The 26,768-nt window shown below is 33.8% G+C and overlaps 1 protein-coding gene across 1 annotated transcript in view; it reads left to right on the forward strand.

The window, feature by feature from the left end:
• Window positions 1–18,670, forward strand: part of LOC114329390 (TWiK family of potassium channels protein 7) — a 330,581-nt gene extending 311,911 nt beyond the window's left edge. Inside the window, exons 6-7 of the mRNA XM_050642206.1 lie at window positions 7,317–7,537; window positions 13,777–18,670. Of these exons, the coding sequence (XP_050498163.1) occupies window positions 7,317–7,537; window positions 13,777–13,938 (383 nt within the window). The 3' untranslated portion in view covers window positions 13,939–18,670. The remainder of the gene's footprint in view (window positions 1–7,316; window positions 7,538–13,776) is intronic.
• Window positions 18,671–26,768: the final 8,098 nt, after the last annotated feature.

Genomic DNA, 26,768 nt, shown 5'->3' on the forward strand with positions numbered 1-26,768 from the left:
AAAAGTAATAGAAATAAAATTGTGGAAAATTTAATTTGCTACATTTTATGTTTAATTAGATTTTCGGTAGGGTTAGTAGATATAGCGCGAAACCCCTTTGCACCCCATTTCCAAGATGGCGACCGGGGGACAAGGATGGCGACCCCAAAAACTTGAACTTAAGCTTCTACTGATCCCCTCTACACATTAAAGAAATAAAATTGACTCCTCTAAGAAATGCAAGGTACGGCCTAAAAAATGTAACATTTTAATGGACTACAGGGGTTATTAGCGATCTAAAAATATAACAAAAGTAAAGTTAGTAAAAATTACAATAGCTGATACAGTCCAGAATCTTTAAGATAACTTATTGTGTTTTTAACGTTCATGTTTACTCCTAAGGCTTCCTTTATATTCTTTGGGATGGTATACTTCTTTCTTGTTGTTTCATATGTTTTGCACTCAGTTAATATATCGTTCATTTGGAAGAAGAGGGTTACATCTCAAAAAAAAAAATTTTATTGCATCAATTGCTTCAAAATAATGACTTCTACTGTGGAAAAAATAGTTACATGTGTAAGTACACTAGTTTCCGAGAGATGGCAGATGTAACTCTTTAGTTTTCCCCCAATTTTTTCTACAGAACGTTATTCGCTTTAGAGAATACAGTTATATCTTGCAATATAATAGACAAAAATAAGTTAATTTAAATTAAAAGGGTGATTTATTTTTGGGATATAGAGTTATAAGTAAAGATATACCCATTTTTCTTAAAAGTTATAACACTAAAAGTGAACAGTATATTCTGATAGAAGGCTACTTTCATAGTTGTAACTTTTTTTGGATAATACATCATAAAAAAGAAGCAATATAATGTGCGTAAAAAGTAGTTTTGTGAAATGTAACCTTATTCTTCAAAGTTATTTTGTTATATTTAAATTATCATTTTTTTGCAATGGGTAAATTATTATAAATAAAACTGTAGTATTATTTAAGGATTAATTTAATTAGACCATAATGCTTAATAACAACCGTACCAATCGAATTTTCGCAAATCTTCAAAATATTCAAGGCAATTATACCTACTCAAGATAATTTTGACAATAATTATTCTTTTAAATATGCACAAAACACAATGTAATATAAAGTACTACATGAAATAGATTTGAATGGCGTCTTTGACCTTAAAGCTTTGTGTGCAGACTTATATCTTAGTATTCCGAAAAATGTGATGTGAGGATCATGAAGTTAGTTTTCCTAAATACTATTATAAGATTTCACAAAAATTTGTAAAAAAAAACAATTCTTATTATTGCTTTATGTTTCATTTTGTGTTGTATAATGGATACGAACTATTTAATTAGTTTTTTTAATGTTTTATTAAATAATAATTGATTAAATGGCATTTTTAATAATACTTTATTAATAAAATGTCTAAAATGTAACTTTATGAGCAAACACAGTGTATTAAAAAGATAATATTTCTTTATTCAAGAAGGTTATATATAAGTTTTTTTCTAAACCTGATATCTTCAAAAAGAAGATTCTTGTCAGAATGATAAAAAGATCAGAAATCTATCATACTCAATCATTAAATCCTATAATATCAATAAATACTGCACAAAATAAATGAAATAAACTAATATGAATCTTAAAACCTTTCTACTGAAAAAGTGAAAATTCTTAGTAACTAACAACTATAACTGTTATTTATAACCCTCTTCTTCCAAATGAACGATATGTTTCACGGAGAGTGTTGTTTCACAGTTTTCACACATAGGCGGCACAGTTCGCGGAAAGAGGTGTTTATGTGTTGTGCTCACTACGGAGAGCAATGGATTGTATACTCGCTCCGACCCTTGCTCCCTGGTATTTATATTCGTTATATTCGTGAATTCTCGCATTTAAAATGATGTATTTATTTTAAATGCGAGAATTCACGAATATAAATACCAGGGAGCGAGGGTCGGAGCGAGGATAGTCTCCGTAGTGAGCAAACCCTTATTAGGTTGCTGTGTCCTAGGCTTGTAAACGTGCTATTCTCACTTGGTCGGGTCTGTTCGCTGTTGGTTGGAGCCACGGTTTCACTAATTGTTTGATTTCCTTGAGTTTATTTTGCGACGCACTCCACTTATCTTGCCACGCACTAAACACTTTATATTTTATTTCTGACTTCAAATCATCGTAAGAAACCTCGTTAATAAGAATGGAGTCCTGGCTGAAGGATGCTAAGCGGGCTAGTAGATCTACTTCTTTATTTCCTTGTATACCTGAATGCGATGGGACAAATATAAAGTCGACAGTGATCTTATTTTTATTTATAATCGCTATTTCTGATTGGATATGTAAGGCAATTGGATTATTGGTGTAAAGACGTTTGATAGAGTGAAGTGAGCTGAGTGAATCGGTTATTATGAGAGACGGGGATTGTTCCGACTCTTTTATGTGGATAGTAAGTGCTTGTGATATTGCATACAGCTCTGCAGTGAATGACGAGGTAATATGCTTGAATTTAAATTTTAATTATGTATTGGGTGTGAGGATGGCTGCACCAACACCGTCTGATGATTTGGATGCGTCAGTGTATATCTTATAGTGATTTTTATAAGTTTCCATTTCTATTAAGAATGATTGTTTGATTAGGTCTGTTATAGTCTCACTTTTTTGTATATACAAAGGTTAGTATTAATTTTGGGAATTGGTATTAACTAGGGAATGCAATCCCGATCTCGCGAGATCCCGTGTAATTTTTCGGGATCAATCCTGAAGCATAATATGACGAGATCCCGTTCGAGATTGACGGGATTGGGCGGCAATGGTCAGCGATGCTACACACATCTGCTCGGGACGCGAGCGGTGCGCCGACTGAACTGACTGACGGCCGGGCGGGAGTGCAGTGCCGAATAGCACTGCAGAGGGAGGGAGAAAGAGGTGCATCATCCATGCGTGCGGGCAGGCAGAGGCAGCCATTTGTTTGTTTACCTACCTAATTGTTTAAGTTATGCTCGTGCAGTTTTAGTAATTGTTTTTCCTTAAATTACGCATTTTTATGTTGTTTATGTGAGTTAAATACATAATAATATAACTTTTGGTTCCCTATAAGTAATAAGTGATTACTAGTAACTTAAAATGGCGAAAAACAATTCAGATCAAGCCTACGTGGAGTTTAGCAGTCGTTTACCGGTATGGAGATATTTCAAGAAAGCCGTTAATAATTTACTCAAAACCTCAGGCGGGTCTACAAAAGGTTTACACGTCCATATGATGGCAATCCATAAAATCGACACAAAAATTGCGGGAGTCGGAAGAACATCAAGTACACCTGAGTCAAATGTATCACTACCTTCGACGTCGTCAGCGTCTACTAGAGCATCGTCGTCAGCTGCGCGGTCGCCTATTGATGTTGAGGCTCAATTTACACCAGAAGATCGTGAAAATTGCCAAATACCACAGAAGAAAATCAAAATCAGTGATTATTTTCCATCCGATTCTAACGTAACAAAAGACTTAATGATTTCCCGAATGGTTGCCAAAGATGGTTTACCATTTAGAGTATTTTGTAGTTCCGAGGACATGAAGAGTCTTTTTGCTGCGAAAGGTATCAATTACAAATTGCCTTCTTCACCAAATACAATTAAACAAATTGTGATGAATTATGGAACGACGCTCAAAATGAAAGTGAAGGAAGATCTTTTAAAGTTGAAGAATGAAGATTATAGGTTTACAGTTACGTTTGAAGAATGGACATCTGGAATGAATCGGCGATTTTTAAATGTTAATGTAGACACAATTATTAACAGTGAGCCTACTCAATGGAATATTGGACTAGCGCGCATTTTTGGAAGTATGTCGTCGGAGTCTTGTGTTCAGCTTCTGAAAGAAAAACTATCAGAATTTAATTTATCCCTGGATAACGACATAGTCGGTATAACGACCGATGGAGCCAGCGTCATGAAGAAAGTTGGTCGACTGATTGAACTACTACAACAGCTTTGCTACGCCCACGGTGTACAATTAGGTATAACAGATGTCATTTATAAGAAGAATGTAGAATCTAATGAAGTGGAAGAATTTGAAGACCCTGAACTGAACACAAATCGCAGTGCGGAGGAGGAAGAAGTCTTGGACGACAATCCGGATAATTATAATGGTTTATACTTTTCCTTACCTATAAGACAAGTTGATCTGGCTACAGAATACCAAATGATTATATCGAGACTAAGAAAATGCGTCAAACTTTTTAGGAATTCTCCTACCAAGAATGATATGCTTCAGAATTATATTCAGCAAGAGTTTGGCAAAACAATTCAGCTGGTCCTTGACTGCAAGACACGTTGGTCTAGCCTATGCAACATGATAAGTACATACAATAGAGTAAAGCAGTGTGTAGCTAAGACCTTAGTTGACCTCTCACTCAGTTCCAATTCAGACTATTTTTTCACGGATGAAGAACATTTTGTCCTTATCGATTTGGAAAATACATTTCAGCCAGTAAAGTTGGCCGTTGAGGTACTGTGCCGTCGAGATACTGATTTAGTTAGTGCAGAACATACGTTGCGTTTCATGATTCGAAAGCTAGAAGACCTAAAAACTCCTCTCTCAGAAAAGTTGGTATCTTCGATGAACAATCGTATCTCCGAGCGTCGAATAAAAGCAACTGCAGCGCTGTTATATTTGAAAAATGCGAATAATTATCAAGATGATTTAGAACAATGGAAAGGCAACGAGACTTTCCAATTGCCAAGTAAATATCTCATAAGGAAAGAAATTAAAAATATAATCACACGATTATATCGCGATGAACCAAACCAAGTAGAGATTAATACCACAGTATTAAACGAAGATGACTTGCCACTTTCTATGATTGCAGAGGATTTAAATTTAAGTGCAGTAGCAGTAGCTACACAAACTAATCCTACTTCACTTCAAGAGGAATTAGAAGAAACTCTGCGAGCGTCTAAAAGTCCTTTTACACGTGTAGCCAGGTCCACAAACTTAGACAAATTAGAGTCCGTAATAAAAAAAGGAATGGATTTATTTGAGTGTGGAGGAACAAGGAGGAGATTTTTGCAGTTTGCATATAATTGCTTAATCACGCTGTTGCCAACCAGTGTTGAGTCTGAGAGGGCATTCTCAGCAGCTGGCTACATTGCAACGGATATTAGATGCCGGTTAGCAGATAGTACTCTAGATACACTTTGTTTTTTAAGAAGTTACTTTCAAAATCACCCGTAAGTTACGGGTGATTTTGAAAGTAACTTCTTATCTCTTTTGAAAGTTACGGGCCGTAACTACTTTTTGATCTCCTTGAGCACTATATTTACTTTTGTTTTGATTATGTTCTTCGTGTTACTAAAACTGATACTTAATTATTTAGTTAGTAAAAGTTAAAGAATAAAGGCATTTGTTTTCTTTCAAATAATATTTTTAATTAACCTCACTATCACAAATAAGCAGTTTTCATCGTATTCAGTCATGTGATTATTAGATATTTTTTTACCTAGACGAGATCCCGTAAATTTCGGGATCCCGCGGGATTGACATTTCTAATCCCGAGGGATCTCGACTTTACGATCTCGAGTCGGGATTGCATTCCCTAGTATTAACCAAGGTGGAGAAGCTGGGAAATCTATTGGGATAATTTCAGGAAATTGAAGATGTAGGTCATGAAGGTTTCTCCTAACTATTTTGTAAAATGGTGGATCTAATCTTGTTGCAGATAAAGTGCCTTGAAATCGATCTGTGAACGTAATGGTATAGGTAGGGTGTTCCTTATTACTGGCTATTTTAGAAGCATATGAGAGAGAAAGATATTTACATCGTAAACTTAGAGGTGGTTCTCCTGTTAAGCATTGTAAACTTTCAACTGGTGTCGTTCGAAACGCACCTGTAGCTATTCGTAGAGCTGTGTTTTGAACAGTTTCTAAGGTTTTCAATACTGATACTTTGCTTGATGAATAAACTATCGCACTATAGTCTAGTTTGGATCTGACTGAAGATTTATATACATGTAATACTGTATTTTGATCTGCTCCCCAGTTTTTGCTGGAAATAGTTTTCATAAAATTTAATCCTGCTTGGCATGATTTTTTAAGTTCTTCTGTATGTTTTTCCATAATAACTTCTGGTCGAAAACCATACCCAAAAATCGGACATTATTTGTGAAACTGAGAGTTTGGTTATATAGCTTCAGATGTGGAGTTCCGAGTGTTATATTTTCGTGTGAATAGAATACATTTAGTTTTTGTCGGTGAGAATTGTAATCCGATAGACCTAGACCATGATTCTAACTGATTGATTGTTTGTTGTAAATGTTTTTGTATAGATGTAGAGTTTTTTCCTTTGGCAAATAAAACTAAGTCATCAGCGTATAGTCTTCCTTTGACAATCGGTGAGCATTGTTGAAGTATATCATTTATGGCTATTAGGAAAAGGGTTGAGCTTATAACTGATCCTTGTGGTACTCCGTTCTCTTGAACTTTTTTATCCGACTTAACGTTGTCTGATCGAACTATGAAGCTGCGAGATTGAATAAAATTTGATATGGATTTTAACATATTTCCTCTGATATTCCAATTATGCAATTTCGTTATGATATTGAATCGCCACACAGTATAGTAAGCTTTATTAATATCAAAGAAGACTGCGATGCAATCTTGCTTATTTGCAAATGCTTCATGTATGCCTGACTCTAAGGGCCGGTTGTTCGAACGCTAATCAACAATGATCATTATCAAATATTTAATTACTGGCCCCAACTGTCAATGTCAACTTTGTTTGGGTTGCTGAAAACATAATATGAAATTACTTAATCAATTATGTTAATAATTGTTATGTTAATTGATTAACTAATCTCATAATTTTAATCAATTATGTTTTCAGCAACCCAATAAAACTTGACATTGACAGTTTTGGTGACAGTAATTAAATATTTGATAGTGATCATTGTTGATTAGCGTTCGAACAACCGGCCCTTAGTCTATTAAGTTGTCTACAGTGGATCGATTTTGCCTAAATCCGCTTTGTTGTGGGATAAGTAGTTTTTGTTGTTCTAAATATCATCTCAGTATTTTATTTGTCATTTTCTCTAACACTTTACATATAATATTGGTTAAAGATATTGGTCGATATGATTCTGGTGATGTCCGGGATTTATCAGGTTTGAGAAGAGGTAGTATTATTGCTTCGGACCAGATTGAAGGGAAAACCTGGTCATTATGATTGATCTTATTATCTTATGCTTATGTATATTATTTTTAAACGTTTTTTGCATTGACGATTTAAAATATGTCTAATAGTTACTATATTTAACCTATACCATTATATATTTTTTTCAGAACAGCCCAAGTATATGCTACTTTGTACCTTATACATCCTGGTCGGCTTAGCTTTGACTTCAACAATAATAGAGTTGGTCAGAAGGCAGTACGCACACTCTTGGAGACAACTGCAAGCTCTCAGAGGTCCGCTAGCTGAGAATTTCAGGAAGTTCGCTGAAAATGCTCCGGGACTGGACGTTCTAGCTTTCCAACAGGACCTCATGAAAGTCTTGACAGTGGTAAATTATGTTTTAATTTCTAAGTTATTGAAGAGATCCTGGATGAGAAAGAGATTGAAGTATCACATTATGTATATGTTACAGGTCAAGTTGATTTTCAGTTAAAGTTGACTATTCCTAGTTCAAGTCAACTCCATCTAAAACGAGCAGTAAGAGTTTCTTTTGAAAAATTTAATTCAACTTTTACTAGTTGAAGTCGACTCTTCCTAACCCTTGTTAGTAAAAGTAGATCGCGGGTGTTAGTAAAAATAGAATCAACTCTTACTAGTTTGGGTTGACTATTACTGGATCGATTCAGTAAATGTAGATTATACGAGTATAATCTCACGTGCTTTTTTATAAGTGTGTGTCTCTTTGCTTTGATCGTTTCAACTATTTATCACGACTTAAAAATATCCAGTAACATTTAATTTCTAGAATCCGTTGTTTGTGTGAATCAACTCTTACTAAATGTCATTGGGAAGAGTATAGTTTTTCTAGTTGGAGTCTGCTTTTACTAATAAATGTTGAATAAACATCTTCATTTTATATTTATAATCAACTTTTACTAAAACCAGCCTTTTAAGTTGACTCGAACTAAGAATAGTCAACTCCAACTGGATAATCAACTTGAACTGTAACATATAAATGGTATTAGAGAGGATCGACTATACTTTCTTGTGAAGTTACTTAATCGTCTTTCTTATTGAAGCCTTATGCTTGGTTGCACCAACAGATATTAAGCTTAAGACATACCTTAAGCTTAAATATAAATGTAAGTCCTTATGCTGCTGCCACACTAGCGTCTAATGCCGTCAATTATCGCATTATTTGACATATTTCTAACACAAATAATGCGATAATTAACGGTATTAGACGCTAGTGTGGCCCCAGTATTAAAGTATAAGCTGAGCTTAGCTAAGCTGGAGCTTAAGGTCTGTTGGTGCAACCAGGCATTAATCTCTTTTAAATCCATATATTTATTTTCCAGTATATAAAAAAACTGATATTATTACAAACTTAAATAGCTACCTGATACCTATACATATTCATCCCTAGGGGATGATACCTATACATATGTATACGTACCAGGAAAACAGGTTAACTAATATTCATCCCCTAGAACAAAAATTAAATAAAACAAAAAAAACATTACACAAGCTATTGTGAATTTTTTGTGAAAAGCTATTTTAATTTTAATTGTACATCTTAAGCTAAGTATCTATTTGAGATAAAATAGTCTCGAGAGCAATCTCGAGACTGCACTCACAAATGTATATGGGCTCGAGAGAACTCTCTATCGGAGACAAGTTGTGCCTTGTCGCTAATACTGAGCTTGTCAGAAGTGGACATGTTTATTTCTATACTGGAGATCTAATCTGCCGTCTTCTGTCGAGCCAGAACAGCTGAGACTAGTTTCAGTTTGGTGTTTGGGGAAAAAGTAAATATGGACTTAGTAAAAAAATGAGTGCGCGACATTGGACCGATGATGAAATTTCGCAAATAATTTCTTTTTACGAAGAAAAAATTCTTGGGGAATATTATTCACAAGTTATACAGAAATCGCAAAAAATATGCGTTTGTATGATGAGTTTGCAACAAAATTTAATAATTCTGATGCAAATGAAATAAAAAGAAGTTACACAATTTAAATTTATATTCTCGTAATTATGATGTTTTGCTAAATCTAAAAGCAGTTTAAACTGCACAGCAGACATTCTAATAAAATTTTTGAACTGCTGTGCATCCTCCAACCACAACTTATTTACGAGAGCTGAACCGGCTTCCAAGTCAATTCAACGATGCACCCATTTTCTTACCCATCAGTTCTTTTTTATCTTTCATATAGTAGACTCTGTACTCTGTGTTGACTCTCTAGTCGACATGAAATTGTGTTGGTCTCGAGAATAAAATCATCAGTGAGTCTCTTATGCCCATCTCGAGACAACAAGTGATCTCAAATCGACAACACCCGAGACCAAACTTGAAATTTTATCTTAAGTGGACAGTTAGCTCTAGAGACCTCACATATGCAGGGCCGCCGAGAGGGCGGTACAGCCGGTACATTTTACCGGGGCCCGGCGATGTAAGGGGCCCGGCGTCGACCAGACCAAAGACGTAATTTTTTCCGTTTTTTTTGCTATTCACTTTATGTCCATAATACGGTTAATTAATCCTCGGTTATATTTAACATGACCTTTAGTTGATTTGGTGTAAAATTTGCAGTGCAGTTAGATAACTATGGATATTGAGATTAAAAACATATCAGGGCTTCTAAACATATCATCAGAAGCTTCTAAAAACATATCAGAATCTAAAGGGATCAGGTCTTCCATTGTTGAAAAATCTAAGTTAGTTACCAGCAATTATAGAATAAATCCAGAATTTACATCAAATAAAGAAAAACGGCGCAAGAAACCTGTGAGATTTTTTGATGATTGCCTGGGCCTAGTAGTGATGCGACTGGTAATTTTGAGCCCGACACAATATTTCGCTGTGAACTATTTAATATTGTCAAATAATAAGCAATTTAACCAGAATATTTAATGCGGCAAATGAAGTTCATTCGCTATTTAACATTTTGTGGACATTAAGAAAATATTATAATAAGAAAAAAATTGATATATTGCGCAAGTTTTATAAAGAAGACATCACTGAAGAATTGATAGATGAAATTTTTCATTTGAGAGCAATATACAAGGATAAAATTGGTAAATCTTAACTTTCTCCAATCTTCTTCTTTACGTGCCATCTCCCCGACGAAGGTTGGCAATCATCATTGCTATTCTACAGCCCGAAAGAGTTCAGTTGAGCTGGATCCAAACCATTCTCTGAGATTTCTCTGCCAGGACATTTTTCTTCTACCTATACTGTTCCTTCCTTGAATCTTTCCCTGCAATTTCTCCAATAGATTTACTTAATAAAATTAAACATCTCGAATAAGATTCATTATTCCCTAACGTCGTTATTGCGTTAAGAATATTTTGCCGTTGACAGTCGCAGATTGGTTAACTCGCCTATCAACTTTGTACATTGAGAATGATTTGGTAAAATCATGCGATTTTTCGAAAGTTAAAGACATCTTTTCCAATCAGAAAACTCGAAAACCACCTGTATTATAAATATTTTGACTATTATAAATATAATCAAAATTTAATAAATATTTTCTACAACTGTGCTAAAAATGCAATTTTTAGCACTTCATAGGAGCGTTAAAAATGCTACTTTAAGGCACTAGTGCTTTAAAATTTTAAGGCACTGCAGTTGAAAGTGAATTGTCAAATTGTGAAACGTCAAAATATTTATATTTCATTTATTTTAAAAGGTGGTTTAAAAGGTTTTTTAAAATTTAATTTAATCTGTATTATTTGGCGAATGTGATATACGTGTTAAAAAGTACATTTTTAAGGTACTCATGTGATGTGAATTGCAGAATTCGCTTGGTAGCCTAATAAAATAAAAAAAAGTCAAAATGTAAATTCGTACAGGTTAAAACAAATTTTATATCAAAGTTTAGGTGGGTACAAAAGATATTTTCAAGAAAGTATCCAAATCATACAAGGGGATCATTGTTTAAATAATTAAAAAGGGGTCATTTTTGCAAAAAAAAATACTTTTTTAACTGCTGAGGTAATTCACTTATCAATGAAGGTCTATGGGATCTTTTTCTACAAAGCTGAAGGGTAAATCTTTCACATAAGACTTACTAAATTAAATTTGACCCCCTATTTATTTAAATAATTGTATATAAAACTTAAAAAACAAATTCGCAAATAATTATTTTTAGCATTTTAAATAAGCACTATAAAATATCTTATTTTACAGACTAAGTTGCGCTATGTTACAAGTATTAAGCAAAAAAAATTTGGTCAAAAAATATTTAAAATTTTTTGAGATATTGAAGTTGTTTATTAAATGTTACTATATTTTCAATTGCAAAAACGCGGTTGTTGCCAAAAAAATATTCACCTGCTTAAGATCTCATTATTTTTATTTTTATGTATGTCGTCGATAATTGTATGGATACATTCAAATTTCAATTAAACTCCCCCCTAAAATGGCATTTGAAAATCATACAAATTTGTTTATAATTTGTTTTTTTAATAACGTCGCGGGGATTAAGTATTTTAAAATACCGTTTCGATAATTGGGTTCCTGGGAATTTTTTACTAATTAACACAATTTTTTTGTCGTTTTTTCTTTTTCTTTTTTTCCTTGGAGTTATATTACTACGGGCCATTTTAGGGTTAAATTTTATTAAGAATGTCGAGTCTATGAGATATAGATTGTAGACCTAAAAATATTAAGATTTAACTAAAATCTCTTAAATAAAATGTGGCTACTTACTGAGTTACGGGGTGTTTTATTTAAAAATTTAAAAATTATTGTTACCAAGTACTTTAAAACTATTTAACGTATCCTTATCATACTTGGCAGAAAGTGTGGCTATTATACACCCTACTAAATTGTGATTAATAAACGTTTCTAGCTAGTGCCAGAGGCGTACGACAGGGGATAGTGAATGATTGACCCTTCCTAAATTCTACGCCACTGAGTGAATTACTATTTTAACGAAATTTTTCGATTCTCCAATACTTTGTATGTAAATAACTTTATTGGTATCGATAAAGTCATCAGTTTGAGAGATATTGGAAGTTTAAAATGAATGAATGAATGAATGAATCAAAATAACTATGCCGTTTCATTTTTAACGTCCAACATCTCGAAAACTAATGACTTAATCGTTACCAGTAAAGAGTATATTATTTACATATAAAGTATTGGAGAATCGAAAAATTTCACTAAAATAGTAATTCCCTCAGTGGCGTAGAATTTGGAAAGGGTCAACCATTAACTATCCCCTGTCGTACGCCTCTGGTAGTAGCTAGAAACTTTTATTTGTCACAATTTAGTAGACTGTATGGGACCCACACTTTCTGACAAGTATGATAAGGATGCGTCAAATAGTTTGAAAGTACTTGGTAAAAATAATTTTTAATTTTTAAATTAAACACCCTGTAACTCAGTAACCAGCCACATTTTATTTAAGTGATTTTAGACCAATCTTAATATTTTTAGGTCTAGAATCTATAACTTAGAGATTCGATATTCTTAATGAAACTTAACCCTAAAAGGGCCCGTAGTAATATAACTCCAAGAAAAAAAAAAGAAGAGGAAAAAAAGACAAAAAAATTTGTTAATTAGTGAAAAATTCCCAGAAACCCAATTATCTAAACGGCATTTCAAAATATTTAATCCCCGCGACGTTATTAAAAAAAAACAAATTATAAACAAATTTGAATAATTTTCAAATGTCATTTTAGGGGGAAGTTTAATTGAAATTTGAATTTATCAATACATTTATCGAAAATATACATAAAAATTAAACTAATAAGATTTAATACAGGTGAATATTTCTTTGGCAACAACCGCGTTTTTGCAATTGAAAATAGAGTAACATTTAATAAACAAATTCAATATCTCAAAAAATATTAAATATTTTTGGACTAATTTTTTTTTATTAATACTGATAACATAGTGCAACTTCTCCTGTAAAACAAGATATTTTATAGTGCTTATTTAAAACGCTAAAAATAATTTTTTGCAAATTAGTTTTTAAAGTTTCATGTATAATTATTTAAATAAATAGGGGGTCAAATTTAATTTAGTAAGTTATATGTGAAAGATTAACCCTTCAACTTTGCAGAAAATAAGCCTATAGACCTTCATTAGTAATTGAATGACCTCAGCAGTTAAAAAAGTAATTTTTTTGCAAAAATGACCCCTTTTTAATTATTTAAAGAATGATCCCCTTGTGTGATTTGGATACTTTCTTGAAAATATCTTTTGTACCCACCTAAACTTTGATATAAAATTTGTTTCAACCTGTACGAATTTACATTTTGTTTTACATGTAGTGAAATTTTATTTTACTAGACTATGGCTCATTCTGCAAACTTTGACATGCGTACCTTAAAATTGTACTTTTTTAACACTTATATCATAAATAACTATTATTTTTGAAATGTTTTCCATTACATATTTTTACTATTGATAATTTTATTTCTATAAAAGTTAAACAATTTTTTTCGCTCTTCACTTTTTGCGAGGGGATCGTTCGTCACTTCTTGCCGGGGCCAGCTCATCCCTCTCGGCGGCCCTGCACATATGTGACAATATTTCCACGTCTTCCATTAAAGGTTAATTATAGCATTTAAATAATATGTTTTTCTTCCATTCAAACTGATTTTTGCTTTCAGGTTACCATGCCCAAACTATCGGGAGGTAAAAAAGGCAAAAAGATGAAAGAACAAGAATGGGAAAACGCTATAGAAGCTGCCATCCGTGATCTCACTGCTAATGCTACAGAACACAAACCTCAACAAGTGCTACAAATTGTTATATATGAGAGTTCAGTCTAAGAGAGCAAGAAATATCTTCCAGAACTGACTTCCATCTTTTTCTAAGGATTATTTTTAAGAATGTAATGTCGGGCATCGAGGGTGTAACCTAAAGAAGACAAATTTGAAAAAATACATATAGGGTGTCCGAAAAATAGCGGAACGGTCGAATATTTCACGAAATGAACATAGAATTAAAAAACTGAAAAATACGTGTTTAATATTTTTCAAAAATCTATTGAATGACATCAAACATGACCCCCTCCACACCCTGGAGGTGGGGTGGGGGGTAATTTTAAAATCTTAAATAGGAACCCACATTTTTGATTGCAGATTTGGATTCCTCTTCTAAAAATAAACAACTTTTAACGGCGACATTTTTACGAATTTTGGATAGATGGCGCTATAATCGGAAAAACGATTTATCGTGATATCCTAGGCAAATTATAAAAACGGTCTAATATCTCGAGAAATACACTTCCAAACGAAATACCAAAAAATACGTGTATAATATTTTTCAAAAACCTATCGAATAACACCAAACACGACCCACACTCCCCACCATGGAGGTGAGGTGGGGGTAACTCTAAAATCTTAACGTTTTTTATTGCAGTTTTGGATTCCTCGTGAAAGAATAAGTAACATTTATTCGAAACATTTTTAGAATTGTTGATAGATGGCGTTAATAAATCACATTTTTCCGATTATAGCGCCATCTATCAACAATTCTAAAATATGTTTCAAATAAATGTTACTTATTTTATTATGAGGAATCCAGATCTGATAGTATGTCATTAGATAGGTTTTTAAAAAATATTAAATACGTGTAGGGGAGGGAAGGGTAAAGTGAAATGGTGGGGTAAAGCGAAATAGCACGTTTTCAAATTCTTGCGCGAACGGAGTCGCCACTGTTTACAATTCAGTCAACGTTTAGAAGTAGTACGTGCTTATCGACCATTTTGTTGCAGTCGTCTGTCGGTGTTATTGAAAATATCACTATTTATACATTTTTGGTCGACAATTTGTAATATCTGCAGGTGAGTGTAATTGTACAAGAATTCATCTGTACTCAGTAGATATATCTTAAAAACACCCTGTAATTATCTACGATAATTACTTTCAGTTATTTATGTCATCATAACAATATTACAACCTTCATTCGATTATATAAATATTGTTATCCTAGATCACGATTCACTAATAATTGCAGAGTCAATTATAAACACTTTTCATGGTCGATGCTGAATAGGCATTTCTAAATATATAAACAGCAAAACTATAACAAGGGAATTCTTATTATTATATTAGAGATTCGTCATTCTATTTTGGTGATCAGACGTAATATTTCCACATTAAAGATAGTGTCTCTTTCTACACGAGACGTTCTTTGGGTGCGGTGCTACCAGCTTATGCTCATGCGAGTGTAAATAAAACAACTCAACAAGTAAAAGCGTACCAATTATTCCACCCCTCGGATAAGGGATAACCACCCTCACCGGGAGCAGATAGCCTTAATGCCAGGGCTGTCATATAATTGCTAATTCTTCTATCGTGTTTAACTAAACATATTTTTGAAACTAACACACAAAAACAATTATAGTTAACTATCTATTATACAAAATATAGATTGTTAGGTTAGGGTTAAATATTTTTACTGGACCAGTGTTGCTTTTAAATCCACTTGGGGCAATGTGAAAAATTAATAGATGGGGCAAACTGAAATATCGTTTCACTTTGCTCCACATGTAATTATACTTGATTGCCACCATTAACAAAAAGAATATTTGTCTTTCCAGCGACCCAACAACAATGGTCTGTGGAGTCAATGAAAGCTGCAATCAGGTCTGTGCGAACGGGTATTCTTAGCCAAAATGAAGCTGCTAGGCAATTCTGGAATTCCTGTTGCTACGTTAAATCGGAGAATCAAATCCGGAAAAAATGAAGAAGAAGCGTAAGAAATAAGCTAGGCCGATTTCAAACCGTATTCAGTCCGGAACAAGAAAAAGCATTAGTTGACCACCTTATTGGTATGGATAAGTTATTTTTTGGTCTTTCTTATTTAGAACTAAGAAGTTTAGCTTTACAGTATGCAGAAATTAGTAAAATTCCAAACAACTTTTATAAACAAAACTGTTTACCTGGTAAAGACTGGTTGTACCTATTTTTAAAAAGGCATCCCCAAATGACATTGAGAACACCAGAAAACACATCAGCAGCTAGAGCTTCTGGCTTTAATAAAGTTTCTGTCGACACATTTTTTGCTCTATTGGCTGAACTTCAAGATAAATATGCATTTTCTGCCAGCAGAACCTACAACTGTGATGAAACTGGTATAACTACTGTCCAACAAAAATTATATCCGTAAAGGGTAAAAAGCAGGTGGGATACTTGACATCTGGTGAGAGAGGCACTCTAATTACAGCCGAAATTTGTGTTAGTGCTGCAGGTCATTACGTTCCACCTTTTCTTATTATTCCTCGTCAGAGAAGAAATTCTATTTACGAGATAAACTTGCCTCAAGGAAGTATTGTGACTTTTTATAAATCTGGATGGATGCAGACAGAAAAAATGAGCAATATCTGGTTCCCCCATTTTCTGAAACACACATCCAACTGAAAATTATCCTGTACCTACTCCTAATATTAGATGGGCACTCAACACACGTAAAAAATTTGGCTTTGATTGAAGAAGCAAGACAACACCATGTTCACATTTTTGTATTTCCTCCACATACGTCACACAAGCTACAGCCACTTGACGTAAGTTTCATGTACCTATTTTGGTTTTTCAAATACCTAAGCAACAAAATTTGCTTATTTTTACGTAAGGAATCCAAATATGCAATAAAAAATGGGGGTTAATATTTAAGATTTTAAAGTTACCCCAACCCCCCCCCCCCCACCTCCAGGATGTAGAGTGGGAGGGTCGTGTTTGGTGTCATTCGATAGGTTTTTAAAAAATATTAAATACGTGTATTTTCCTTTTTAAACCCATTAAAACCATATGCAATAAAAAATGGGGATTTCCATTTAAGATTTTAAAGTTACCCCCCACCCCACCTCCAGGGGGTGGAGTGGGGGTTCGTGTTTAGCAAGGGCGGATCCAGGGAGGGGGCCATGGGGGCCATGGCCCCCTCCGAGAATTTAAAAAAATATAAATTTACATATTTGCAGTTCAAAAAATGTTTTTAGTTTCAAACACATATATAAATAAAATAAATATATAGGTATGTATAAAACAGGAGATAAATATGTTTTCTCAAGCAATAAAGCTTCAAGAATGACATAGAATGTTTTGCAAATCAAAATGTTGATAATTTTACAAAGTGTCAATTTTTAGAACGACCTTGGCAGTCATGAAAATCGTATCAATTTATATATTCTGTACATATAAAGAATAGAAAAAAAATGAAGCATTACTTGGGTCACCAGCACTTAGAACAAAGGAATTGGTTGGTATTTTCGCACAGTCAAAGGGGATTGTTTTACAAGTATTGCGTTCCATTTTTCTGACGAAAAATATGGTCATAATAAAGGGATGATAGCCCAAAGCCTTGTCATGAAACCTTTAACATGTTTCGCCAAACTCATGGTCAAAGACGGAGCCATACAAACCCATGAAAAAACATCATACCACAAGAAGTTCGTTCAGGTTTGGCTGGATTTTCTACAAAGTTATCGCAACCCACAAAAGTCAGTAATTTTAACCAGATAGACTCTCAGAGGTCTAAACAGATACAAGAAAATAGAGAAAGACCAATATTAGCATCTATAGTGTTCTTAGGTCGACAAAATATTCTTCTAAGAGGCCGTCGTGATGATAGCCTTCTGCTTCGAGACGAAGATGCTGGACCTAGCAATGAGGGAAATTGTTAAGGTTTAAACTCGCATCAGAAGATACGACTCTTAAACAACACCTATCCACAGCATCTTCCAGAGCAACATACATTAGTAGCACCAGTCAAAATCAATTGATAACATGTTAATACATAGTTGATAACACAATAACAACATTCGTGAAGACTTTGTGAAGTTCATTGACGCTTATGAGAATACAAAAATAATTAGTGAAAATCATCTATAAAGAGGGGAAGAACAAGGCCTGACAGTAGAAGCATTGGGAAAAATAGTATTAAACTTGTTAAAAGAACTGCGCATGGATCCGAAGAAATGTATAAGAATCGGTACTTTAATAATACTTTAATAACTATAAGTTTTGAATGTCTTTATGGTACTCAAAAGTGTGTGAAAAGTGCCTTAACACTCACTATTGTAATCTTAATTTTTTAAAATTACCCCCAGACCCTTCGGTACCCCTACCCAAAAAAAGTTCATGGCCCCTCCCGAGAATCGGTTCTGGATCCGCCCTTGGTGTTTAGTGGCATTCGATAGATTGTTGAAAAATATTGAACTCGTATTTTTCAGTTTTTCGATCCGATACTTGACGAAATATTCGACCGTTCCGCTACTTTTGGGACACCCTGTATAAAAATCCTCGAAAATTTGTATTTTGAGAACGATTTCCGAAGTGGAAATCGAAACGATAAAATAAACTTATTTTAATATAAAATTGTGGCATAATCCCAATAAAAATAGGTAACTACAACTACATCCAAGAAAGATGAAAACTTCCTCCTGGTTTCAAGGTTACACTCTATCACAATCATGTGTAAATATATTTATTTAAAGTTAAAATGTTCACCTGTATTTTCTTCTTATTACATAAAAATGAATATAAATAAAAATAAAGGCGTGTTCTATTTTTCTTATTTCCCAGCTCAATTCTATTATCTATGGATGGTTCGAAGATCTACTGTTTATGAGTGGTAAATAATGAATTTCTTATGAGAACTTAAGAACATCAACATTAACTTCTTCCAAATTAATATTTTACCCTATAAACAAAATACAAAAGCCTGAATTCACGACAGACTTTTTTATAGAGGAAAGTTTTTAAAATAAAAACTCCCTCTGTGGCTCAGAGCCTACCTTTGGATCCAAGGGTTGTGAGTCCGAATCTCAACAGGGTAGGAAATTTTTCTTTATTAAAAATTAATAAATGATAATAATTTCTATTCTTGTGGGATCGGTACTCGCTGGAGGGAGCGCAGATGTTCGGATACAATTAGCATCTCTTTGTAAAGACAATGAAGTCGACTTTACTAAGTAACACGATATTTACTTAACACACACTACACATTAGACTAGGTATCTCATTACAAAATCAACTGTACCATGCCAATGACCATTAGTTGTCGAGTCATTAAGTTAAATAAAAATAAAAATAAGGAACAATTTCAATTTTACATGGGACCGTGCAAGTTCGGCAAAGCGACCTCTATTTCTACGCTCTGTACTTTTATTCGCACTTTTAATTATATTGGCCAATTATATTAGTCCTGGTTGATGGATAATTGTCAAGGCCATAGTAAAAAAAATAATACATAATAAGAAAAAATAAGATGCAGGTTATGTTATGCAAACGTAAACGTATGTAGTAAATAAAATTAGTTATTAAAATGCAGTACTGCAAGCAAAATACAATTAATCAAGTTTACCTTTATATAATAATTGCATATCATATCAATATTGTGGAGCAATATATAATTTTTCTGCTTCAATGACAGAAGGTATGAAATATACGTCAATTTGACAATTTCAATTGACAATATAAATTATTTAAGATAGTTGCAATATTGCAATATTTCTCCGCGACTCGCGCACGGTCGTTTCTCGTTTCCCTACTATTGCACTATAAGTTGCATACATTTGGCGCAAATGAGTGATATTCAATGGAAGTCGGCTAAAAACCTACATACTATACTTAAATATTAGACGGAGAGCTAGAGCCGAAAAATCATAGTCATAATATAAGTAATATGGAGTTTTTCCTGTGAAATGTGTCTATTGTATATTGACAATTATGACCCCTTTCAGGCTGACACCTCAGTGGATACAGGAAGTAGCAATAAGGGATGAAAGGGGAAAGTAAATGCAGTCTTTAAAAGTTTTCACCTCCTATTTTGTTAAACCTCCATCGATTTGCATGAAAATTGGTGACTAGTTAGAGCATACCTCAAGAAATAAAACTGAGTTGGTACCAACTTGCACTTATACCATGAGAGTGAATACCACTCCTTCCCGCGGGTGAAAACAATTTTATTAAAAATAACCCCACAAATCGATAGAGGGACAAATTTTAAGTAAAATTGGTTGTTATTAAAATAAATCAATACTTTTTGAGTTATTAAAGATCAAAGATTTGTCTATTTAAGAGCATATGCGTGAAGTTACGGATAATAAAAAGAACATATTAATTAATTGTATGTTAGTAAAATATTATTTTTATATTATTTCGATATTTAACTGAATTTTTTCTATCAATATAAACTGAATATGTCCAGAAACTGGGAGTGTCCAATAATGGGTACATTTGACATATTCGAATACACTTTTGCTAAATTTATAATATCGAAATGATATAAAAATAATATTTTAGTAACATACAACTACGTAACTTCACGCATGTGCTCTTAAACAGACAAATCTTTGATCTTTAATAACTCAAAAAGTATTGATTTATTTTAATAACATGATATAACTAATTTTACTTATAATTTGTCTCTCTATCGGTTTGTGGGGTTATTTTTAATAAAATAGTTTTCACCTCTAATAGTATAATAATTTTAATAAACCAGCGGCTCCAACCACTAGCAGAAAATATTATTGGAGAGTATCAGACGGGCTTCCGACGGGGAAGATCGACACTGGATCAAATATTCACAGTAAAACAGATCTTGAGCAAAGCATGGGAACACGATATTGATGTTCACAACGTGTTTGTAGACTTCAAACAGGCATACGACTCAGTCAAAAGGAACAAACTATACTATATATTGGCTGAATTGGCAATACCACACAAGTTAATAAGACTCATTAAAGCCACAATGGATGAAACTCAGGCATGTGTACGAATACAAAACCACCGGACAGACTTTTTTAACATTTCGCAGGGACTAAAACAGGGAGATGGGCTGGCCCCAACATTGTTTAACCTGGCACTGGAGTATGCGGTTAGGCAAATGCAAACTGGACGAGGAAATCTACTGACCAACTGAACGGTTCAACTGGCCGCTTATGCTGATGATATTAATATTATGAGTAGAACATCAACAGGAGCACAGGAAACATATGCAGAGTTAAAAACACAAACAAAAATGCTAGGTCTGGAAATTAACACAGAAAAAACAAAAATAATGACTCAGACGAGAAGAAATATAGTCCCAGAAAACATTATACATGAAGATGACATTGAAACGGTTGAAAAGTTTACATACCTGGGAGTAGAAATATATGCCGACGGATCAGAAGATGGAGAAATAAGGAAGAGAATAACGCAGGCAAACAGAGCTTATTTTGCCCTCTCCCATATATTTCGGTCAAAAAGTGTCCACCGAAATACAAAGATTAGAATCTATAAAACCTTAATTCGACCAATAACATGCTATGGCAGTGAAGTCTGGGTGCTGAAAGAAACATCCAAAAACAAACTCGACACATTCGAAAGGAAAGTACTTAGGAGAATACTAGGACCTGTGAAAGAAAACGGAATCTTCAGAAGTCGATACAACAACGAGCTTTATCAACTTTATAAGGAAACGCCCCTGTCAGACTTCATTAGATTACAAAGATTGCAATGGGCCGGACATGTGATAAGAATGGGAGAGGATAGGCTACCAAAACGAGCACTGAATGCTAGAATGCAAGGAAAGAGACCGGTTGGGAAGCCACGAAAGCGCTGGGAAGACACAGTAAACAGCGACGCACAAGCCCTTTTAGGAGTCCGTGTATGGAGAAGAGCAGCCACAGACAGGCAAGGGTGGAGGCAAAAAATAAAGGAGGCCAAGGCTCAATTTGGGCTGTAGTGCCGTAGAAGAAGAAGTTTTCACCTCCGAGAAGGTGTGGTATCCACCCTCAGGGTAAAAGTGCAAGTTGGTACCAAAGCATTTTTATTTCTTAGGGTATGCTCTAACTAGTCACCAATTTTCATGCAAATCGATGGAGGTTTAACAAAATAGGAGGTGAAAACCTTTAAAAACTACACTAACTTTCCCCTCTCATCCCTTATTGCTACTTCCTGTATCCACTGAAGTGTCAGCCTGAAAGGGGTCATAATTATCAATATACAATAGACACATTTCACGTGCCAAACTCCATATTACTTATGACGATTGATTTTTCGGCTCTAGCTCTTAGACCACCGATACTCAACCTTTTTCTTTCCTGGGCCACATAGTATCTATTGCCACAGCTTGCGGGCCGCAAGATAAAGTAGTATACAGGGTGTTTCATTGGGAAACGGAAATACTTGAATGGTGAATAGAGGTAAATGAGGCGGTTCTGGACATACTAAATTTATTGCTCCACCGACTTTATACCCGAGTTACAAGTTGTTTTATCGATTTTGCTCATTTCTTTCTGGGCCCATAACTTAAGAATCACCTTGTACATTTTTTTGATATTTGGTACACATATGTCACATTTAGAATCTAAACCACCCAACTACCAATCACAAGAAAATTCCAGGTCCGGTTTAAACAAAATTATAAATCCATTGTGACCTTGAAACAACATCTTGTATATTGAAATTTTCAAAACCCGTTTACACATTTGAAAAGAGCTTTAATGGAGCTTCCATTTTTTGCGCAGACAATTCAATGACTTTAATTTTGAAATTATGTCAAACTTTTTAACAACCCGTACTGTCAAAACAAAAATTTCGATAAAATTAGTTCAAAATTAATGTCATTAAATTGTCTGCGCAAAAAATTGAAGCGAGCAATTAAATTTAGTTTTTATGCTCTTTTTAAATATTTTTAAATGTACAGACGAATTTTGAAAATTTTAATATACAGGGGGTTGTTTTAAAGTCACAATTATTTTAATTTTTTTTTTGTTAATCCGGACTAGTTGTAATTTAAAATTAAAGTAATTAAATTGTCTGCCTCACTCCCAAACACGCCTCAAACACATCGGCACACTATCAAATAATTAGAGAAAACACGTGGAATTTAACAAATAATTTGATCACAGGGCCCTTTCCCTTTAGTTAGCATTCGGGCCGCATAAAAAACGCTAGAGGGCCGCATGCGGCCCGCGGGCCGCAGGTTGAGTATCACTGTCTTAGACTATATAGAGTGAAACTTTTTGAGACAGGAAGATTTTTAAATTTAGTTTTGCTATTATTTTGGATACCAAAATCAGCTGTTTTGGCGGTTATCCAAAATAGAAGCAAAACTAAATTTAAGAATCGAATTTTCTTGGTGGTCTTGTTGTTTTTTTTTTGCTTAAATGGATTAAATAACAGAGTACAGAGACATTTTAAAGTTTCCATTCCAAACATTCACATTGTATATAAATATATTAACAATGTTTGCTAACACCTGGTTACATAAATATTTTAAAAGTGAAACTGATATAATTTTTGACCATCTACCTTATTTAATTTATTGGTATTACTAATTTGATACATTTTTAATAGCAATTTATTTTAAAAATTTATTTTACTAAAAAAATCAACTTCTGTCATGACATTCCCGATACATATTTGTTTTTTAAGAGGTTGTAGATCTATGTTAATGTAATATCGTATGTATCTTTTACCGTAAAACTGACAAAGACAGGACGAAGTGATGAAGCCATAAAAGACAGAATAACCAAAGGAAAACAAGTTATAGGTGCGTTGAATTCAGTATTATGGCAAAAAAATATAAGACCGGAAACGAAAAAACGAATATATAATACCATATTAAAACCAGTAATCGTCTATGGCTCAGAAGTGTGGCAGTTATCACAAAAACTTAAAGGTAACCTATTGGCAGTTGAAATGGATTTTTGGAGGAGAGCAGCGGGAAAGTCTAGATTAGAACATGTGAAAAATGAGGACATCAGGAGACAAATGAAAGTACAAAGATCAATTATAGAAGACATCGAAAAACAACAACTAATATGGTACGGACATGTTAGACGTATGGGGGAAGAAAGACTACCCAAAAAGATATTAGAATGGGTACCACCAGAGAAAAGAAAACGAGGACGACCACCAACAACATGGATCCAAGGAATCTCAAAAGCAATGTCAGCAAGAAATCTATCTGAAGAAGACTGGCAGAATAGACAGGCTTGGCGAACGGGAACCCAAAGGCGTATTACGCTGTGAACGGGATTTATATATATATATCTTTTACCGTCATTTAATAGATACTTAATGTGAGATAATATTATACCTGAAAGCTGGAAGGATAGATGGATTACACCGATCCATAAAAAACGTGGAAAAGGCAGACTGCAAGAATTACCTCTGCATATCAGTTACTGTCAGTATGTACCTACTCTCGGTAGATTACAGATTACACGGAAAATTTATGAAAGACCTAGTCGAAAACGAATATGAACCACTTGAGCTGAAAGATCAAAAAAGGATTTCGAGTTGTACGATCTTAGCGAAAGATCAGTAGTCATCACACAAGTGCAGTTCATGACAAAGTAATTAATAATACAAGAATACGCGTGATGAGGTCTAAATGTCAATTCAACAAAAACGAAATACATGTACCGGGTGTCCCAATAAGAATGGCTCTCGGCCATATCTCAGGAACCGTTTATAGTAGAGCTTTGAAATAAAAGATTTTATAACAAAAGCTGCCTCAGGAAAAGCCTGGAAATTATTTTCATAATTGTGGGACCACCGCTAGAGGGCGTAATTGAATATCAAAAATTTAAAAATCTAAATTTTACAAAATTTTCCTAATGAAGGGACACTGGAAATCCGATCGTCGTATTCTTCATAAAATTCTACGCATATTTGATTTGACAAGTTTAGGACTACCTTTGGAAATAAGAGGTGGGGGTGAGTGGGAACCTTGTTATGAAAAACTGGCTGTGAGTCCGGTTCTGCTTAATCAAATTTTGCAAACTTGGTCTTGTTGAAGACAGATCTTTTTCGTCAATGAAAAAGTTGTGATTTCGAACCAACTTACTGAGTAATATGCCAGCTAGAAGGCGTTATTTAATTTTTTCCAGAAATCTAGTGTTCCTTGGAAAATATTAAATACAAACATGCATTTTTAATACCATATTACAAAATTAGACAAAATTAGCAACAGACTAGCGAAAACCGCATGTTAATACCTTTTTTCTATCTCGAGATATCTTACAAAACGTGTAAATTTAAAAACATAACTGTTACTGTCACCGGTAAACGAAATAATTCATTAAAAGTAGTGTGCTATGGAAACAAAAAAGAAACATTTTCCAGCTGTCAACGTATATTAGGTCTTTTCAACGCTTCTCATTTGTTTCGAGCCTCGTTCATATCTCGTATATTAACATTATACACGGATTATACGGCATATGACAGAGGCTCGAAACAAATGAGAAGCGTTGAAAAGCCCTATTACAAAGAAATATAAACAACTATTTAGTGATGACATAAACGTTCAAATTTTAGCCCATCATTTTCGTTGCAAACATTTACTCTTTCAAGAGTAGATTGAACAGCAGTCTCAATTTCTGCTCTCGATATGCTTTGAATGGCGTTTAGTATTCTCTGGATAATGTATTCTAGAGTAGTATATGATGGGCAACAATTTGAATATTTAGGTCGTCACTAAGTAGTTCTTTTTGTTCTGTGTTATATTTAATTTTAATAGTATTGTTTCTCTTTATATTGTTGTTTTAATTAATTATATTTTTATACATTGACATCTGGAAAATGTTATTTTGTTTTTTTCCACAGCACACTACTTTTCATTAACTTAGTTAACCGGTGATACTAACAGTTATGTATAAAATTTACACGTTTCTCGAGATATCTTGAGATAGACAAACGGTATCGACATGCGGTTTTCGCTATTCTATTGCTAATTTAATCTAATTTTATAAAGTATGATTAAAAATGCATACTTGTATTTAATATTTTCCAAAAAAAACTAGATTTCTGAAAAAAATTAAATACCGCCTCCCAGCTGGCTTATTACTTATTAGGATGGTTCAAAATTATCACGCTTACATTGAAGAAAAAGATCTGTCTTTAACAAGACCCAGTTTTCAAAATTTGATTTAGCAGAACCGGAATTACAGCCATTTTTTCATAACAAGGTTCCCACTCACCCCCACCTCTTATTTGCAAAGGTATAGTTAAACTTGTTAAATCAAATATGCGCAGAATTTGATGAAGAATACAATAATCGGATTTCCAGTGCCCCTTCATTAGGAAAATTTTGTAAAATTTAGATTTTTTTTTTATATTTAATTACGCCCTCTAGCGGTGGACCCACAATTATGAAAATAATTTCCAGGCTTTTCCTGAGGCAACTTTTGTTATAAAATTTTTTATTTCAAAGCTCTACTATTAACCGTTCCTGAGATATGGCCGAGAGCCATTCTTATTGGGACACCCGGTACATAGGAGGAGTTGAAAACGATAAAATTAACTTCGAAGACTGAAAGGTAATTTCTACATGTTTCGACTATATGTATTTGGGAGCAAAGAAGGAAGGAAATATGGAGGCACTGAAACAGAAATCGAAGAACAAATTATATAAGGGAAGAAATAATAGGCGCACTGAATTCATTACTCTGGTTCAAAATAATATCTAAACACAAAAAATATACAGCTATAAAACACCATTACTAAAAGCACAGTACTTTATGGTTGTGAAACCTGGCAACTTACTAAGTGAACGGCACAAAAACTCCTTATTCTACCAATGGATTTATGGCGCAGATCAGGAGGTACATCCAGAGTGATACACGTAACAAATGAAGGAATAAGACAAATCATTGACAGAA

The sequence above is a fragment of the Diabrotica virgifera genome, chromosome 1 (genome assembly GCF_917563875.1).
Source record: "Diabrotica virgifera virgifera chromosome 1, PGI_DIABVI_V3a".
Lineage (NCBI taxonomy): Eukaryota > Metazoa > Arthropoda > Insecta > Coleoptera > Chrysomelidae > Diabrotica > Diabrotica virgifera.